The 20,439-nt window shown below is 52.8% G+C and overlaps 1 protein-coding gene and 1 pseudogene across 1 annotated transcript; one reads left to right on the forward strand and one right to left on the reverse strand.

Moving 5' to 3' along the window:
* Positions 1–2,218: 2,218 nt before the first annotated feature.
* On the reverse strand, positions 2,219–9,984 carry LOC142840254 (X-linked lymphocyte-regulated protein 5C-like). The gene is made up of 8 exons (XM_075956859.1): positions 9,879–9,984; positions 9,309–9,378; positions 8,392–8,428; positions 7,163–7,278; positions 6,308–6,407; positions 4,900–4,998; positions 2,387–2,491; positions 2,219–2,293 (listed from the first exon to the last, which is right to left on the reverse strand). Exons 1-8 carry the CDS (start codon positions 9,982–9,984, stop codon positions 2,219–2,221), a joined length of 708 nt encoding a protein of 235 aa, XP_075812974.1.
* A 7,962-nt stretch (positions 9,985–17,946) lies between these two features.
* Positions 17,947–19,996, forward strand: LOC142840820 (putative PWWP domain-containing DNA repair factor 4; annotated as a pseudogene).
* The last annotated feature ends 443 nt before the right edge of the window (positions 19,997–20,439 follow it).

A 20,439-nucleotide genomic window follows, 5' to 3' on the forward strand; every position in this document is an offset into this window, starting at 1 on the left:
TTCTGAAGGCTCTTCGAGCTCTGACCTCAATGTCACCTCCAATCTAAGCCCCAGACAACTATTCGCTGTGCCCTATGAAGCCTCAGGTCACCACGGCCAGGGGTCTCACTGTCCAGGCCATCACGTCCACCTGAATCATGCCTCAGAATAAGGAACATCGGATGGAGGCCCTACGTAAAGCCAAGTTCAAGCTCTCCGTGCTGCCAGAGGCAAGTGGTGTTATTAAGCCCCTTCCTCCCACTCTTGCCCTGGTCCTCCTCACTGAGTTCTTCTTTGTCTGTCTCTCTCAAAGAGGTGAGGCTTCAATAAACTGAATGTAGATTGATCTGAAGGACACAGTCTCTGAGAAGTGACTCGTTCCTGATGGCCGAGGGGTCAGCTGCATCACCAATCCTGGTCCCACGGGCATTGGCAGGCCCTGCACTCCTCGGGGCTTCTACTGTGGTGCTACCTTCTACCCTACTAAATCGTGTTCAGTAATAAATATCACATCCTGTCTGGGAAGAGGGGTTACAAATGATACACAGTGTCAACCTTTGCCCTACACAGTCACACACACGGCAGGGGTGAGGGTGAAACACAAGAGGAGGAAGGGAATACTAGGGAGGGAGAGGAAGGATGGAGGGAGGGAGGGAGGGAGGAGGGAGGGAGGAGGGAGGGAGGGAGCAGGAATGAAGCGAGGGAGCAGGAATGGAAGGAGGTAGGGAGGAAGGAGGAGGAAGGGATGGAGGGATGTATGTGGTAGTAAAGTCACTGGGCTAGTAAGATGGCTGAACAGGCACATTCCACCAGGCCTGATGAGTTGGGTCCAATCTCCAGGTCTGACAAATTCAGGACTCACTCCCAAGGTCTATCCTCTGTCCTATCTTTGTACATGTGCATGCGTGCGCACACACACACAACATTTTTGTAAAAAAAAATCCATCAGGTTGGCCTTCAAAGAAAGACTAGAAAAGAATTCACCATGAAAATTTGGGACAAAGAGTGGTAGGCAGATCCACAGGACGGGAAGAACAGGAGAATGTGATCATCCTTCCTCTCTCCCCTACCAGAAGGCTTTTGTTCTACATCATAGATACATTTCTGTAATCTACACAAAGAATAGGCTTAGCTCACAAACTCCGGGTAAAAGGTCAAGCAATTTCAAGTGTGCTGAACAGGGCTGGAGAGATGGCTCCATGGTTGAGAGCTCCAGCTGTGGTTCCAGAAGACTGGGATTCAGCTAGCCACCCCAGACTTTGGGTAGCTCACAACCCCCTGTAACTCAAGTCCTAGGGGAACTGAGCCTAAAGTCTGACCTTCCTGGTACCTACACACCCTGGGAATATGCTGGCAAAGACTCAACAAGGACACACCCAGGAAGATAAATGTCAAATGTACTGAACACAGATTCTCGGGATTCCTTCAAAAGATACAGCACAGGACAAGAGTAAGAGAATGACACAAGAGTCAGACAAACACACACGCACGCACACGCAGAACTACGTGAGTAAAATTAAACTCTAAAGAGAACACCAGAAAATGCTCGTGGAAACACCCACCTAAAATACTGAAACTGTAAGTGCCTATGCACACACTCACAGATAAAATATTTTTGACCAAAGGGAAGGGCAGGGATCTTCCAGCCAGTGTTGAATAATGCCAGAAATGAGTCTGGATGTCTTAGGGAAAAGCCAGAGCCCCACTGCAAGCTCTAAGCCAACAGGTGAAGATCTGGCTCTGCCTCGGGAACCGTGTTAACAGTCTAGCACATCTGAGCACGAAACTACGAGTTGTGCTCTACTGTACGTCTGCGTGAGCAGGGGGGGCTGGTTTTCCTGTAAAGGCCCATTTGCAGTGCAGTTGGCTCTGTGACCTCATGAATGAATGAAAGCAAGCACGGAAAGGCGGATCCCACCGTTATTTATTTCTTCCTGAAATAAGCAAGGTAACATTCACTTTGGGCAGGTGACAGAGAACCAAAGCAGCCTGTCCTAGAATCAAATGACATTGGCTTCCTGAATGTAACTGGCCCTGCTGGGGAGAATGTCAGGGTCAGGAGGGTCCACCCTTAAATGTTGCTACTCACAGAAATGTTGGGGTTCACTTCATGGTCAACAGAGTCTCAGTCTTATTTCTAACCTTATTTTTAACAAAGTAAAGAGAAAGGAGCTGCACTGACTACTACTAAGACCCTCTGGGCAGGGCTATTGCTCCCTGTGCCTCCTCCAGGTGAGCTTCAGAAGGTTTCTTCACAGCTGTCAAGGACCAGGGACTGAAGGAACGTCTCAACTACAAACACATCCTGCTCTTGCTGTGGGAAAACGGAGAGTTAGGGGATCATTGTTTCATCTCTGCCCTTAGGAAGCCATCCCGAGGCACACAGCATTACAGACCCACAACTTACACTTTCCATAATAACTCTGTCCTGCGCCATGGAGAATTGTTTCTTCACTTCACTTTCTTCGCCACCAATGAGAGTTTTGGCATGTTCATGCAAGTCCTTGGCTTTCTGAAACAAACAAATGAACAAATCTCTACTCGAGTCTGGCTTGACACCTCACCTCATGTAATTTTAAAAGAACCGACTTTGCATTTCCAAAGGATGCTTGTTAGGAATTTAGAGTAAGAACAGTGGCTACTTCAGCACATCTAAAGAGGTACTCCACTTCAGGAAACCTTCCAGTCCCCCATTTTAAGGTGGTATCATTGTGGGACAAGAAGAGCAAAGGGACTTATCTGAAAAATGGGTGGAGTTATGTTAAAGGCCTCACGTGGGGCAGACCTGGGAGGCCAGGCATGGGCCCACATTGGAGACTCCCCAAGGATTCCCACACTGGACACCCCCAAGGCTGCCCAGAGGAAGGAGCCATTTGCCATGCCCATAGAATGTGATTTTCTCTAAAGAACACACAGTGTGCAATCCCACGACCCTTGGGTCTAAGGAAAGCTCAAGCCAGGACTCAACTCCCTCTGTGCTCTCAAAGGACACTGTAGGGGTGGACACAGAGGAGAAAGAAGTGTGTCGCCCTCTGTCCAGAAAAGGGCAAAACGCCTGTCCAGTCCCTGCCCTAATCCCAGGGTCCAGAGCAGCTTAGGAACAGATGACCTGCACACTAGCTGAACACAGGTAAGGAAGGGGAGCTTGCTGGGCTGGCGGCTGAAGAGGACACAGATGGCGACTGCAAGCAGTAGAAACATTAGGGAAGACAGCGCACATGGTGCTTTCTGGGCACAAAACAGAAGCAAAGCATGGGCAGGGAATGGGAGTCACTTCAGGTGAAGCTGGTACTCTGGGAGGGAAGTCGGAGAGAGAGAAGCAAGCAGCCAGTGAAGCTTTCAAGAAGGTGTGTGTGTGTGTGTGTGTGTGTGTGTGTGTGTGTGTGTGTGTGTGGTAGAGGGTGTTGTGCGGAGGACACAGGAAACACAGAGAACAAAGCAAGAAGCCCACTGGGAAATCTGGGAGAGGGAAAGGCCGTGTTTCAGGATAACAGTCTCTCAGAGGCAGAGCTGAGGACTAGGAAAGGAGGGAAGCCTGGGTGGAGAAGCAGAAGGAGAGAGAGAGAAGCAGAAGAAAGAGCACAGGGCAGAAGGGACCACCTGGGAAGCCAGAGAAACCCAGTCACAAGGCTCCCTCTGAGCTACTGCTGCTGCTCACACTGAGCACCCACAGTTAGAAGTGAGCCTTTCTGGGTGGCTCTTCCTACAGGCTCCCAGGCAGTACTCAGCTGCATTAGAGCTGCATGTTCCCTTTCTTAAGCTCTTCCTAAAGGCCTAGATGTATGTAGGTGGCTCTCAAGGTCTTGAATACTAACATATTTCTGCGTGCATGGGGGTGCAGGAGAGTGTGCATGCACGGGTGTTTGAGTATGGCGACCAGAGGTCATAAAAAATTCAAAGTGATTTCCTTCACGCGTACATGTCTGCAAGCATACCTGTGCACTTGGGAATACCTGCGCCTTCCAGAACCCCTCACCACATAAAGTTTTGAGGCAGGGTCTCTCACGAAACACGAGGCTTTACAGTTTGACTGTTCTGGTGGTCCCACAAGCCCCAGGGATCCTTTTGTCTCTACCCTCACCACTCTGGGCTTATAGGCACATTCCTAGAGTACACAGGGGTGCTAGGAATATTCACTAGGGTACCAACAGGGGTACTCACACTTGCTCAGAGAAGACAGACCTAGCTTCTCGCCAGCATCCTGAAAACATTCAATTTACTATGACACATGGAGCACTTTAGATAGGGCATCTGAGTCGGGTCTGGGGAGAGATCTTTCACAGAGCATTTTAAAGAGAGCATCATAAAGAATTCCCATTGAAGGGCTGCTTCAATCCCTGGATATACAGAGGTCACTTAGGAGCTTCAGCAAGGGTAGAACTGGCAGCTCGCAGTTCAAAGAGGATTAACCCTCTACCAGTTTTCCATTTCCCACATCTCTTGGGGAGATGCTGAAACGCATGACCACCAACACTGGAGAACAATGCTAATGTCGGAAGACTATAAATGTATGAAAGAAAATAAAAGCTACCCTTGCCCACTGTGTATATCAGTCATCTGTCCAATCCAAACAGTCAGAGAAAACCAGAAAGATCCCCAGACGTGCCAATCTCCATCGCAATGTCACCGGAGGTCCATAACTCATCACTGCGATGCACTGCGATCCTCTCTAAGCAGAGCTCTCATCACCAGCTCCTGTGCTAGAAAGCTGCCCCCGACACTGTCATCGGCTTTCCAGGTCAAACAAACCTTAGCATCGCTCCTAGGTGTGGGGAAAATTTTCCCAAGAGAGTGTGATCATGCTCTGCAAAACTAATTACTTCTCCCACAAGCTGAGAAAGGGCCAATCTGTCTTCTCCTTTTATAGACACGTGGCATGGCATAGGGGTGTGTTCTGTTGACAAGTGCAATCTACCAGACCTTCAAAAATGTGTCACGTAAATCTTTAGCGTTTCCAATCGTGGTTTCGTGATCCCCTATAGCTTTCTGTAAAATCTTCATCTGCTTCCAAGTTATAAGCTGAAACGTAGGAGAAGAATGACAAAATGTCAGTACAACGGAACATCCAACCCTGCTGCCAGTCAGAGAAATCACTTCAGTGATGTTTTGTGTGCTGACATTTCAAGAACGCGTTTGAAGACATGCCCTTCAGTGCCAAAAGCAACATAACAAGACCTGACCTGTCACAGAGGGAGATAGTCCGTCTAGCTGGTGCAAAAATACCATAAAATCATTATTCAGTTTGAAATTAACATAAGCCCCACCTCATCTGTGGATTCCCACCTCACTCGCCAAAATTAAGCACAAAACGTTCCTTTGTTTATTCATAAAGTATTTTTAAGACACCAAGGGCACGGACTAGCTTCCAAGGAATCCCTTCTCCCAACACCCCCCAAAAAGTTCTTCATCAATCAGTCATTCCCCGGAGTGGGACCTCATCCCATCAACTGTATTATCGACCTAGTAAGAAGGGCAGGGAATACGAATTGCAAACATACTGCAGCTCCTGTGGTCAAACATTCCACAGCAACACTTCAAAAACTGTAAGCACTCAATACACAAAGTCTAGAAAGGCGGCGATTCTTCACGGCTCTGCTTTCACCCTCCTAGGAAACTGAGGCAGGGTGGTGACTTATTTTCTGAGCTTTCATGAGGAGCAAGCAGCAGGACTATGGATGCATGGCAATCAGTGGGGTCCGGAGAACATGCTCCTCACCGCCAGACTGGAATCTGTCTCCATCTCCCTCAGATTCCAGGCTCTGCTTCCCTACTTTTGGAAGTCAGCATCTTTGGGAGTACCGCCCTGTCCTCCATCAGGATGAAAGACTCCTCAAAGACAGCACTACTCTGTGTCCATGAACACTTAGCTACCTCTGAACGCTAAGCCTGCACCTGCTCTGCCACAGCCACAGGGACTGCTCTCACTCTGCCTCCCTAGTCACTGTGTCAGAAGTCTACCTGGGACCGCACCCTCACCCTGTCCTGCACCTTTGGCATCTGCACTGCAGGGATGGTATAGCTTTCCCTCTGAGCACCCAAGCCCATCCCTTCTCCTGCGCTCTCCAAGCAGTGCCTACTCCGCCTCTCTCCTATGCTGGCTCCTAAGCCATGACCACACCACCCCTCCACAGAAAAAGAAGCAAGCTGGAGAGGATGGCCAGTCTCTTGGGGACACAAGCACCACCCTCCCTGTCTCCCTATGCTCATGTCCCATCCTGTCCTGTCGGGTCCCTTTCCGTGGCGATACGCAGCAGCATCGAACCATCAAAGCCCTGCCACTTCGGAAACAGACAAGGTGGCTCTATTCCAAGCTAAGAGCGACACTCACAGCGAGGTAATCTTCTTGCTCCCTTGAACTCTCCACATCGTCCAGCCACCCCTGATGCAGCGACTCAAACATCTGGGAGTGCATGGAGTGAAGCTCTTGCCTGTGAAACACAGTCACAATTACTGAGCGCTGTCACGCTGTGTGAGGCTACGGCAAGGACGCACACACTTCACATTTTGAAACAAGAGCCAGGCGCAAAGAGAAAGGGGACATGAATTAAACTGTCTCCTGAGAGGCGGAAATATCACTCTCGTCCCAGAAGAACTTGTCTTAATTTGCTATCACCGGTGTCATCACTTTGTGCGTCTTCCCTCTCGCACGCCGAGGATGCTCGGAGGCATACGTTTCCCAAGATTGCATTTCCGGCTTAAAATTAGATTCATCTTCCCTTCCCCTTATGGAGTAACCTAGAGATCCTGAGAGCCCAAGTCCGTGTACTGAAGGCAACATACCCTTCATTTTCTCAGAGTCACATACACAAAGAGTGCACAGAACCATTTCCCCACGCGGGGACGACGATTTACCAAAGAGAGCGCCGATGGCACATCCTAAAAGGTACAGTTTTGAGGACCACAGAGGCCTGGCCTTCCTCACAGGACATTATCTGTATTGTCATCTGAGAAGTGAGGAACTGTTCTCTTACCAGTCCTGCTGCAGCTAACACACCTGAGCGGCATAAAGAGGGGGACGGTCCTCCAGCTATGGACAGGACTAGCTCACAGAGAAAATGCAGTGCTACCTAGGACCCATTAGCGACTCCACTCAGCAGTGTCACAATGGCAGGCGGGAGTGACTTTGGAAGGAAGAGCAAAAGCTGTACAGGTTTCCTTTACAGAGGGTCGGTCACAACTTTACCTTGACTTCTGCTGCGCTTTGAAAATACTGTGGAGGTTTGCATTCAGGATTCTGTAAGAGGCATGTATATCCTTTTCAAACTGCTTCCTCTTTGCCAGGAAGGATCTGGTAATGTCCTCTAGTCAACAAAGGAAATGGTATCACCTTAAATCAAATATCCACAGGAAGAGGCGCTCTTTCATCCCTGACATACCACCTACATGGTAACAGGAAGGAGTATGTACAGATCTGGTGTTCATTTTGTTCTTTGTTCTATTTTTCTTTTCTTAAATTTTAGACCGCCTCTTGTGTAGCCCAGGCTGGTCTCAAACCTGAGAGGTAGCGAGCACGACCTCCGGTTCTGGATTCTCCCGCCTCTACCTCGTCTGTGCTAGCAATACAGAAATGGGGGCATCGTGCTTTGACGAGTGACCACCACTGACAAACCGTTTTCTGGAAACCTCAAAAACCAAGCAGTTCATTTGCACCACAAAGAAGGAATGCTGTCGGACATCCTTGCTTGCATGAACTGACTCTTTACACCGGCAAAGATTGAGGATGTCTCTCTTGTAATGCTGTTTTAGGGTCACCTACACAAGTAATAAAAAAAGCTGTCTCAGCTTGAGGGGCGTGTGGTACTCTGACTTGGTTACCGTGGACGACAGACCACAAGCTAGTGTGCATGCGTGATGCTGATGTTCGTTCACACGCCATGACACTCTTCTTGCCGGGCCTCAGCCTGGCTGCCTTCACCTTTCCCTGACAGGCTCAAGGGTGTGTATGGCCTAAATGCTGCTCTCCAAGCCCTTATTGGGCAGGGGTTCCTGGAGGAGGGCAACTTTGGAAAGCCAGAAAAGTGACTTATTTCACAACGTGAAAAACAGCTGCTGAAATGCCACATACCATTCGTGCAGTAAGATAAAAGGCAGAGATCAACCTGCTTGCCCATCATCTCCAGTGCAATGCAGGAAGCAGGACACTCTCCCCCCCCTCTCCCTGCCTCAGTGACAGCTGCAACATCCCCCTGTTCAGAGCAGCTAGTGAAAAGTTAAGCTAAAGGTAGCCCCTAGACGACAATGGCAATTTACTCTTCCAAAAATTAATAATAATGATGATAAAAATCCATGCCCTTAGCGACAGAACTGTTAACAGACTCCTGTTGTCCTGCTGACAGGCGACCACGTTCTCACCACGCTTGAGTTGTAGGGTCGGAAAGAAAGCTCCTGGACTAGCAAGACCTGCTCAAACACACCTTTGAAATCCCGTATCCTCTTCTGAACAGGGTCCCTGTGGAAAATGCACACAAGAATCCTTAACCGAGGACAAACATCCTAACTTCGCTCTGAAGGAAAGGCAGGCGAGGCATGCGATTTCAGAGAGACCAGCGCTCGTGTGAGGCAAAGTCGGATTTGCCTCTCCCGGGTCATTAGTCTTATTCTTTTATTCAGGTTTTCACAGTGAACCAAAGAGCTCACTGCAGATACATATGGGCACACGGTTAAGGGTTACTTACTGGAGCGTGGGTGACTCAAAGTCAGCCATATCCCCAGGAAACCAACCTCAGGCTGGGTGCTGGATGACTCATGAAAACTGCATCCCTGGCCTTCCCAGCCCGACTGCACTGGGCTCCACAAAGAGTCTCCTCTCCGCAAGCAGCGGCTTTGTGTTACGTTGTGACAGCCTAGGGGTTTGTATACTACATGTTGACCGGAGCCCATTGACTGTACAGCACTGACGGGTTTCATAAAGGTGTGCCCAGCCGTCTTTCGTGAACTACAGCCGTATTCACTCTCCTCCTTCCTCAATCCCCTCCTGCTACTTACTCCTCCTCTAGTACCCAGCAGTGTCTCTTCAACCTTCATGCCACGTGACCACACTCCACCTCCAGAGTTGGCCTCCACTCCTCAAACCTTCCCCTCTATTGGCCATTGCCTGCCTCGCCCCAGTCTCCCTTCTGAGTTGGGGTGATATCATTTTATGGACCTATTTATAATCTGGGATCCTCAAATGAGAGAAAACAGCTGACTGTCATCTCTGGTGCTGGCTTATTTCACGAAACACCAAACTCTCCGTTTGTAGCCGTCTCCCAGAAAAGGGCAGAAGTTTCTGCACAAAACCACACTGAAACTACCTCCTGGGTCAGGCCAAAGTTGCTTTAAGACATCACCTGGCCTCCTGCACGTTTGATCCTGAGGAACAGCTGCCCATCTCACTGGCATCAGCCGCCGGATTGTTTGCTGCACCGAGAAGAAAGGAAAAACCTTTGTGAATGAAGTGTGCTGTTCTCATGGTCCCACGTGGGAAACAGCTTCAGTCTGGGGTCCACAGAGTCCATCGCCGAGGGCAGTTTGAAAGTACTCTTCCAGGAACTCATGACCCACCCCAGTCCCACCCAGGTGAAATTCAACTAGGCCTGAGTCTGGGGACAGCAGGTACTTGTGTTTGTACAAGCCTTGCAAGGAAAACCACCGTGGCCCACGGGTTCTTCAGAGGCCTGTTGGCCAAGGCCAACTCCCTTGCACCCCAGCAACGGGGAAGAACATCGGGTGGGGACAGAAACCCAGAGCGTGCTTGAGAATCACTTCTCAGCACGCGAATCCCCACACCCACACCTGGAACTCCGTGGAAAGACCCGGTGAGTACTAGGCCACCCCGGTGCTCCACCCATCAAGGAGTAGCAGAATGTCCCCCCTCGGTTAGGATCCCCCCCACCCATAAGCCCCATATCAGTTGTTACCGGGGGTGACTCCACCTGGGTTCTGCAAGTCATCTGGTGGGAGATTCTGATCAACCCTAGGGCGCTTGGCACTTCTCTCTATATGTTTCTGCTCCTTGCTTGACATGGCTGGGGCTCTGCGGGGCTGGGGACGACTCCTGAAATGTTGGTGCACACAGACAGTAAAGACACCGAGAAGAATGTCGTGGTCGCAATGGAAACAGGGACCCGGACTGCACAGGCTGTGGCCATGAGTCCTGGCACTCTCCGTGCTGCAGCCAAGAGGAGGTAGGAGGAAGACACCGATATCCGGCAACATCCAATCACATTCTGTCCCAATTTTCTGTCTGGATGCAGAGCTCTCCACAGCCCTGTAGCCCTCAGTCTCGGCCCTTTCTGCTGACTTCTTGCCCCCAGGATAGGACTGCTTGGGCTGGACCCCAAACCAAGTGGCCATTAACCCAGACACCAGCCCACTGACGGCCAGTGGGGGTCACTGGAGCCAAGTCCCTGCACTTCACGCTCGAGTCCTGCTGAACACTCAGCTGAAATCCCTACCCACTCTGAGTCTTCATGTCTCAGAAGCAACACATGGACTCCAACATCCTTGAAGGACCCAATGGAGGCAAATGCAGAGGTTCGCCAATATACCCACGCACAGTGAGTGACACACAGCCTGTAAGCGGGCATGAGGCCCCTGTGCTCACAGACAAGCACTATGGGAACTAGGAACGGTAAGCACCCAGGCTTGTCTTGTCAACCGAAGGGATGCCTATGTCTGTTCCCACCAGAAGACCTGGAGAGGATGCTGTTAACAGCCTGGTTATCTGTGCTGCCTGCAGAGCCAGTCCACACCCAGATCTCCCAAATTATTATGTTTGACTCTCCCTCCCTAGACCTTCACCTTTAGTTTGGTTTCTCGGTCAACAGAGCCCATCCTTATGGGAGATGGCCCTTGGACGTTATGGCCTGGTGACCTCAACGCTATCTGCATGACTGAGCCACACCAGACCCCAGGTCCCTAAGCTATAGAACCCATCTTCGTGGTAGAGGTCACATGTACGTTGCAAGAGAGTTTCTATGTAGTCAGGCCTCCATATTCATCCTGCACATGTTACTGAGATCACCGTTACCAGAAATTTTTCCCCCCAAATTGTGCTTTATTTAATCGTGTCAAAAACAACCCGCCTGGGGTCAGTCTCTAGAAGTTTGAACCAACATCCGCTAAATAACTAAGGTATCTGCAGACAGATTTCATTTTGATCTCGTGGGGATCGTTACTCTTTTCACCGTGGCATTTTTAGGGAGCCCCATGACGATCCACACCCCTCTGTGATGAAGTGCAGCCCCCGGGGGCCCTTCTATTTGCCCCTCGGCAAGTCACCTCACAGGCCAAGTTTGGATCTTCCAGGCACAAGCCTGATCACCTCCGCACACTCTGACACAGTTTCTCTTTGAATAAGCAGTCACCCACCAAGAGGAGCCTACTCCAAGACCTTTCCCTCAAAAAAATCATTCTCTTTAGAGGAAGGTAACACCTAGACATTGCCTGCCTCCACAAGCATGCTTTCCTACTGGCTGGAACAACTCCTGTGCATGAGAAATGCCTCGCATGTGGGCCCAGCTGGTGCACAGACACGAGGAGAGTGTGTGTGTTTGTCTCTCTGTGTGTGCATGTGTGTGTGAGTGTGTGTGTGTGGCAGAGTGGGGGTGGGGTAGTGCCTGGCGTGTGTGGTAGGTGATACAGCACCAAGTACTGTGGATCCAGGCTGACTCTGATTTTGGAACCACCAGATCTTCAGAAGAGGGACTCACCCAGATAATGTGACCACACTTCAGCCACACTTCCCTGAGAGTCCTCTTCCCTTGGGAAGCTTGTCCCACCTGATTGGGCCCCACATCCCCGAATGGGATGATGTGTGATCAGGTGGAGAAGCATGCAGGCATGCATGGATGAGCCTGCTGCAAGGAGCTAAAGGACTAGACCCATGCAAGTAAGGAAGCTTGTGTGTTGACCTGGACTTGAAGGTGCACACGGCTGGTCCGGGAACTGCAGTAACGGGGGCTCGAAGGGACAGGACTTCCTTCACCAGAACACATGCTGTCCTGCCCACTCCTTCAGGGCCCTGCGGTCCTGACAGAGCTTTCTCAGATCTCCCCTCTGTCCTTGATTGCAGTCTGATGCAGAAGGGAGGCTCCAGACATCACCTCAAGGGCCACCATGGCGGGCCCTAGTGACCAGTCACTCGCCAAGGTGGACCTGCTTCACCACCATCCTCTGAGACTGTCCTTCCACTCGAGGGGGATCACACCTCCTTCGTCCTCACTTCCTGAACCTAAGAATCCCTGATTCTGGAAGAGCAGAAAGGAGGGTAGGCAAGGGTCTAACCAAGGCTCTTCCACTTCCATGGTAAGGTTCACCTAGAAATCACGTCTAGGGACTCTGGGCTTGCAGTCACACATGGCTGAAAAGGGACCCCACTATTGAGGGTGGGAAAGGCCCAGAGCACCTCCTCTTCTCGGTGTGCCCGCCCGTCTAGCTCTCTGCCCTGGACCAATCTGGAAAATGCCCAAGAGGTACAAAAGGTGCCTCCTGGAAGGTCCCTAGTCCCTCCAGCAGCAGGCAAAACTGCCCTGCCCAGTGCCCTCAGGCCGTGGGGCCCCAGCACAGCTTTCTCAGACTGCTCAATCTGGCCTCCTCCAGTCACATTCAGAAGCGAGGCTCTGGACATCACGGGCTCTCCTGGGGCCCCAACCTCGTCACAAACCTAGGAGGACAGGATTCACGTTGATCCCCACAGACCCTCCTTACCCATGAATTGCATCACACCTAGCTAGGCCCACGGGGCAATGACACATACGTGACTTGAGTGTTGGGGTGGCACACGCGTGTCCCGGAATAGAGCGGATTAAGGCTTGCGAGGACCTCAACACCCACCGCCCCTTTCATCTAGGCCCGCCCTCCAAGGATGTCCTGGAGGACATCGGAAATGCCCAGAGACCTCGGAACAGGCCATGGGGAGGTCCCTAAGTCTTTCCCAAGCACCCGTGTTTCTGGTCTGCTCTTCTCAGTCCCACGTCCCTCACAAAGCATTCCTAGACTTTCCTCCGGGAACCTGGGCCATGAGGAGCAGAGATGTGGTGTGGAATTCAGGAGCCAGGCATCAACCACCTCAGGGAAGATCCTGGGTCCTAACACCTGGTCACTCACCTAGAGGAATGGCCTCGGGAGGGCGACCCGAAACCCGGCTTCCCCTCGGCAGCGGTCACAGCCAGTTAGTTCTCACTTCCGGTAAGTCGTCGGCCTCTGTGGAAAAGCGTGGGCGCGTGAGCATGCGCGCTCCTGTCCAATGTCTTTAGGCCCGCCCACAACCACGCACAACCACGTATGCACGCAGGCATGCACGCACGTATGCATGCGTGGAGGGGAAATTTCCCCTTAAGGCTCGGGAGGTCCTTAAACACCCACACTCGTGTTTTGACTCAGGACAGCTGTGGACCTGTGGACCAAAGTGCTGAGGAGACAAAGTGCCTTCCTTCCAAATTCTGTCAGGTGAAAAGGTGTCCTTCTCAGACTCGGCCCCTGCCTGATCTTATTATAGTAGAAGGTAGAACGGAGCCTGTCAGCTCTTGTCTTGCCTTGTCTCGGCCCCTTGTCAAAGCCCAGCACCAAGGCCCCTGCAGCCTGGAATGGCAGGCAGCATGGTCTTCTGTCGTTGTGTGCATGCTTACTCTGTTTCATGCGTGCAGCTGCAGGGGATGGTGGGGGAACTAGGTGACAGAGATGTAAGTGAACAGTCAGGCAGCCTCCTTCCTGATTTCTACAGAGAACTGGCCTCTTACTAGGGGAGAACGTTTTTCCTATGACACTGTGGTTGCCATGACAATGGGGACAAGCCATTCTTTCCTGGTTACAGATACATTAGCGAAAGATACTCACAGAGTGGAGACGTGGGATCACTAGACAGACACGCGAGGCACACAGGTTGGTGCCTGCAGCCATCCTGAGTGAAAGTGAGCTGGGCCCGTGAGTGTGCCGTGGGTACGTGCTGGCTCTTTCGTGGGACAGGAAAGGTTGTGGCTATTACTGTTTGACGCGAAGCCCCAAGGACTGGTGCTCAGCCAGCCCTGTCTCTTTGTCCTCTGGTGACACCTCACCGCGTTGGTGCCTGCTTCATTTTTTCAGGCCCTGAAAGGATAGCTCGCCAACCTAAGTAAATGGCTGCCTCATCGCTGTTTGGCAATGATTGTCACACGTGCTCTTGACAGAATGGCCGTGTTGGTGCTGGCACCTTACCCGAGAGAGTTGTAGCTTGTGTTGTCTGAGAGAGAGAAGCTGGAAGGCATTTAAGGAGGAGGTAAACGTGGATGAGGACTGGCAGTTCCCTTGGAGGATAGAAGCGGAGGTCTCCAGATCTCTTGGCCTGGAGACCTGACACAAGAAGGGAAGAAATGCCTCCAAAAGACAGCCGCCTCTAAAGTGGCCACTAATCGCAGCTAGGCAGACTGAGGCAAAAAAATAAAGTCAGTGCGGTATGAGAGCACCTGAAGAAGGGGCAGCTTTTGTTCCCTCGACGGGTGTTAGTTTGTGCCCGGGTCGGAGTCTTTGCTCTGTCCACAGATGGTTTAAGCATCAGCTGGGCTGTGTTACAGGGTGTGCAGCAGGGGTTTCCCTCTGACTCAGCAGCCCATCATCGGCATCTCTCCCTGTATCTCGGCCCCTGCCTGTAAACAGTATGCTCTGTGCCCTTCTCGCACCCTCTCGTCAGACTGGGCCCCGTCTGTTTGTCTCACCACAGGGAGGGGAGCCATCTGGAAATTCCCATCTGGACAAAACGTGAATGGACGTCGCACACGGAGACCGTGTGAGAGTTCTTGACAGAAGGCCTCGGGCACGGGGCCAAAGCATGTGTTGAGACAGGGATTTCAGGATTCCATCTTGCACCCTTCTCCGTGCACCTCTGGGGAAGACTTTGCTGCTTTCATCGGAAAGGTAACTGTTGAAGGTAGTGCACTAGAGGTGATGCCTGAATCGATGGAGCCGGATGGCAAAACTGACAATATTTAAGCAGGCTGTAGAAGACAGAGGGCTTTTCTAAGGCAGGGCGCGGTAGGCCTGCACAGATGGAATACACACGCCGGGGAGAGCGTGGCCTGATATGGGTGCAGACGCTTTTCTCTGTGACTGAGTTACAGATGCTGCCTGGATGTCCTGGCATGTGGGCTTGAACTCAAACTTGATATTCCCGGGTATGTTTTCTAACTCAGGAAGTGTGTGAGGCTGAGAACATCACGCCTGAGGGAAGCAGAAGCTCCTGCAGGCACCCCTGCCTGGGGTGGAAAGCTTGCATTCTATAACTATAATGCGGGCCTCCGTGATTGCTAAGGGCACCGAGTGAGCGGTGGGCTCCCTCGTGCCCGAGGTGTGGTACCCGCATATGGATGGGGGCATGGTTGCTTGGGCTAGATGGTGCTCAGTCAGCCTTGCTGGTGAGCATGTGCTCGGAAGGTCCAGCAGAGGGCAGCCAGAAGTAACTGAAGTGCCTATGTTTTCCACTGTGTCCTCAGCAGATAGATACCAGTGGCCTAGTACTCCATGGAGGCTGGATCAGAGCAGGCCAACCCTGTGAGATCACACAGATTTCTCGGAGGAAGAACCACTGCGGGTGATCCCTAAATTGGGCCCCAGATTGCACAGTCCACATTTACAATTGCATCATCCAGCAGGTGTGGCCTGGGCCATACCTAGACTCCTGCATGTTGAGAGCCACTTTATGCACTGTGAGATCAGATGGGAAGTCGGTAAGACTTGAACGGGAATACGGCAGAGGGGACACTGTACATTTGAGCAGTGAATAGGGATCTGGTGCTAGAATTACCGATGGGTGTTTATGGATACAGAGGGTGGGACGGGGAGGGCTGAGGGACTGAAGCGAATATCATTTGCCTCCCATATTTCTGTCCAGTCGGGAATTCCCATGGGTAAGGAAGGCCTGGAGTCCCTAAGGAAGAGGTCGGGGTACCCGCACTCACTGAAGGGGTCGTGGGCTAACAGGAGTCCCCAAAATGACCAGGGTCCTCAGAGAACTGCATCAGCAGCCCCGGGTCCACAGTGCTCTGAGGCACTGTGCCTGGTGCTGGCCCGGTAATGACAGAAGCCGCCTGCGTCTTGGCAGGAACAGTGAGCAACAGTGGCTTGTGAGCCCTCTGTGGTTCTTCCCTGTGTGGTCATCGGCACCCTCAGGGTGCCTCTCCTGAGGATCAGACAGATGTGGGCTTTGTTTCCAGAGTGCATGCACGACACGCACGGCATGCTCACTGCTGATAGGAAAGCGCCGGCCCAAGGCAAAGCAGTCAGGAAAGGAGTAGACCCCTGACACACACCCACTCACGGTGAGCAGAAAGGGACGAGACTCCACTGAGAAGCACGGGGGAGGCCCTATGTGGAGAGGCAGAGAATGGAGGGACATGGACTGGAGAGCTACGCCTTATACAGATGAGATTGGACACCACTTAATATTCAAAGCATGCCTTCTGGACTTAGGGATGGGCAAGTGACCATCCAGGGCATCAAACAGCCGCTTTGATTTCCTGTCTGTCTAAGACGACCCTATGGATTAACAGAGGTTGTGGGCAGGAGAGTTCTGTGGCCTGGGATCTGATGGTAGAACAGTGCCCATCACCAGCAGATATGGGTGTGCAGGGCCCATGGACTTGAGGCAGCAGCAGGAGAGTGGGCAATACCAATGGCGACACTTACCCTGTTGCTCTCATCTGACACTACTGAGTCTGCCAATTAGAAAGCATTTCTCCCGGAGCACGAGCAAGGAACCAAGGAACTCAGGACCGCAAGGGGTGCACCCACACACTGAGACAATGGGGATGTTCTATCGGGAACTCACCAAGGCCAGCTGGCCTGGGTCTGAAAAAGGATGGGATAAATCCGGACTGGCTGAATATAGAGGACAATGAGGAATACTGAGAACTCAAGAACAATCGCAGAGGGTTTTTGATCCTACTGCACGTACTGGCTTTGGGGGAGCCTAGGCAGTTTGGATGCTCACCTTAGGAGACCTGGATAGAGGTGGGCAGTCCTTGGGCTTCCCACAGGTCAGGGAACCCTGATTGCTCTTCGAGCAGATTAGGGAGGGTGACTTGATAGGGGGAGGGGGAGGGAAATGGGAGGCGGTTGCGGGGAGGAGGCAGCAATCCTTAATAAATAAATAAAAAAAAAAAAAAAAAAAAGAAAGCATTTCTCCACGGTGAAGTGCTTTCCTTGGGGGGGGGGGTCTCCTTTGTGCCACGCGTTCACTTGATCCCATAGCGAGGTCCAGCAGGGAGTTGGGAGCAAGTGGTCAGAACCAAACTATGAGGGGGCGGGGAAGGGGAGGGAGGCCAGAAGCTATGACAGTGACAGCAACCATCCTTACCTGCCATGTTATGCAAATCACCATGAAGATTTCTACACACACACACCCCGTTCCTCAACCTGGTATCATACTGGTACAGAAGGCAAGGTGCACTAGGTGTGCACAGGCTTCCTGGGGTGGGGAACAGGGGGGGTAGCTCCCAAGGAAAGAAAGCAATGATGTTCCCCAGACCCAGAGGGAATCCCAGGGAGCCCCTAAGGCATTGGATGGGCAGGAAAATACACAAGCCAAGTAAAGACACTCACCTCTCCAGGAGGAAGTTCACCACCCTAGCCTCAGGGTGGGTGACCATGTGTCACACATCTGCTCTGGATCCTTCCATATCTTCTCAGGCACACACCCTCATCCCTGTGGTATGACAGACTTTAGGCACCCCCTTGCTTTCTCTCTCCTCACCTCACTGAGCTGTGGCTTCAGTATCCACTAAAGGCTAATTTTTTCCTAACACAGCTCTGCTTCCCTCTCCCACACTTACAGGGCAGGCCCACATCACCCTGAGAGAGGCCCTCAGGTTGAGCTTGTCTACAAGATTCTGGAGGGAGGACAGCACCGCAGGCAGGGGAGCCAGGCCAGACAGAGACGACCAGCAGGGAGCAGTGCCCACCAGAACGCAGGGGGTCACCCTGCCCTGATCAGAACAGCCCCAGGGTTCCATCGCCATGGACTCTGCAGAGTATGTGCTCTGTGGCTGGAAGGGCCAGCTGTGGCCTGCAAGGGTGTTGACCAGACCCAGGACCACGGCCCATAGTAAGAGGAGAGGGGCCTCTTTCCTGGAGGTCCAAATTCTCTCTGTTGGTGAGAAGACCAGAGTGAGGAGCACAGAGGCGAGGCCCCTAACCAAGTCTGAAATCGTAACCATCGCCTCCTTGGCCGGAAAGGAGTCACAGGGCACTGGCCCGCCAGGGCAGACCAGGGCATACAGAAGAGCCCTCAAGGTGGCCCTGGATGTTCTGGGCGAGGCAACCCGCTTGTATCACGGAGAAAGGGCAGGTGGCCCAAGAACCAGCACAGCAGCTCCCAAGGTTCCAAGTGGAGACCAGCTGCAGCCCACGCCAGCGCCCGCACCCCCAAGGGCGCAACCAGAAAGGCCAAGGGCTCTCCCACTGGAGTCCTGGGAAGCGAGGCCGCCCAGGACCTGTGTTGATGGGCTCAGGGAATGAGCCTGCAGTGCAAGGGGGGGAAGCCCAGGCCCACGCCTCTGTAGAGTCCCCTTACTCTGAAATGCAAGGGAACACGTTAAGGGGCACCAGAGCGCGGCCAAGTTCCTGCAAGACGCCAGCAGGAAATGCTGGTGATGATCCTGGCAAGAGAAAGTTGAGCACCCGGGCCTCTAGGGAGGGTGCCCGCGCTAACAATGAGCATAGACCTGCCTCTGGGCCACCGAAGAGGCATGCCTCTACCTCGCCCAAAGCTCTCAAGCAGCAAGTACTGTGTGGCGGCCTAGAGTTCCGGGCCATTGGAGCCCAAAGGAAGACCACCCTCCCAGAGAACAAGGAGGATCCCGGCCCGCCGACCCCGAGGCCAGACTCAGAGGGGGCATCGGCAGCCTGCGCGCCTCCAGTCCCGAGCCTGCGAAGATCAGTCCGCATTGCTGGCAGGAAAAGGAAGATCCATGTGCTGTGTGCACATTGCGGGCTCTCGGGACTGGAAACTCGAGTGCACTCGAAGGTGACTAAGGCCCCGGTCAAGAGGAGAGCCCCTGGAGTTCAGGAAGACTGCCAAGACACCAGTGTGGCTTCTGCCCAGGAGACGAATACCATCGAACGAGGGATGCTGGTCTGGTTCAAATTCCAGGACCATCCTTTCTGGCCGGCGGTGGTCAAGAGTGTCAGCAAGAACGACAAGACGGCCAGGGTGCTGCTGATCGAGGGCAACATGCAGTTTGAGCGCAGGGGTGTCCGCGTCCCTCTCCGCAAGCTGAAGCTCCTGGACTGTGGGGAGAGATTCTCCCTCCTGCGGAGAGCCAGCAAAGTGTACGGCCAGGGCATCAACTGGTGCCTCTCGGTGATCGACCGCTACAGAGAGGACCTCGCCTGTGGCTCCTTCCGGGGCTCCTTTATGGACTACTACACCGCCCGAGCCAGTTACCCGCTGAGGAGAGCCATTCAAGAGGGCGACCTGCGCATTGATTTCCCCAAGGTGAGCTATGCCGACTTGGAAGACTGGGAGGAGGAGACCGCCCCCTGTGGGAAGAGGCCACGCAAGAAACTCCTGCCTGACCGCATGAGAGCCGCTTGGGACAGAGCCAACCAGAAGCTCGTAGACTTCATCGTGAAGAGAAAGGGGGCCGACCAGCACCTGCTGGACATCGTGAAGGGCAGGAAACCGTCCCGGTGGCTGGACGACCTCTGGAAGTCAAAGAGGGAAGTCTTCTGCATTGAGACCTACCTGGAGGATGAAGACCAGTTGCACCTCGTGGCCAGACATTTGCAAGAAATATCCAAGGAGGCAGACCAGGCCCTGCTCTCGCTGGCAAGAGGAGACCAAGTCCGGCTCACCATGGAGGTTCTTCTTCCAGAGGCAATCATCTGCTCCATCGCTGCCCTGGATGAGCTCAGCTACAAGGAGGCAGAAGAGAAGTACCTGCATGGCCCACCTGTGCACTATCGTGAAAAAGAGCTCTTTGAGAAGACCATCCTAAAGGCGGCCCGGAAGAGGTCAGCAGCCAGGATTGGGGCTGGCAGGTACCCTCCTGCACCCACTCCTTAGAAGGGAGCTTCCTCCTTTCTGCCATCACCCCCTGCAGCTCCACCTCCAAAAGAGAACCATCTGGGAGACTGTGGGGCTTGCTATGACCGCTCCTCACTGCATATGTGTTTCTCCACACACAGACCCCACCCCTAGCCCCCTACCCCCGAAATAAACGTTCACGAACGTGCTTGACGTTGCAGATTGTCTACGTGGATTCGGCAATTTCTGTTAGCTTCAGGCCGGGCCTAGCCCTCTGTGGCCTGTGCCCAAGCGTGGAGAAGTCCCGTGGGGTCTCCTGTCTGGACCGTCACCAGCTATGGGTGGAGTATTAGCTAGCTATGCGCAGACTTGCCCTCTCTTCACGGGCCCCACGCACCCAGACAGCACACCAGGTTCCTGATGACACTGTGTCTCTCTGTGTGTCTCTGACTCTTCCCCATACTCCCTGTCCTCTCTAGGGT

Source organism: Microtus pennsylvanicus, chromosome X (assembly GCF_037038515.1).
Source record: "Microtus pennsylvanicus isolate mMicPen1 chromosome X, mMicPen1.hap1, whole genome shotgun sequence".
Taxonomy (NCBI): domain Eukaryota; kingdom Metazoa; phylum Chordata; class Mammalia; order Rodentia; family Cricetidae; genus Microtus; species Microtus pennsylvanicus.

Bases quoted from the DNA above. Each gene is read 5' to 3' on its own strand.
- LOC142840254 (XM_075956859.1), bottom strand. From the start codon at position 9,984: ATGTCAAGCAAGGAGCAGAAACATATAGAGAGAAGTGCCAAGCGCCCT. The intron at 9,379-9,878 runs GTAACAACTGAT...TTCTCGGTGCAG, and splicing joins CCCAGGTGGAGTCACCCCCG to CAAACAATCCGGCGGCTGAT. The intron at 8,429-9,308 runs GTGATGTCTTAA...CATTTTCCACAG, and splicing joins TCAAACGTGCAGGAGGCCAG to GGACCCTGTTCAGAAGAGGA.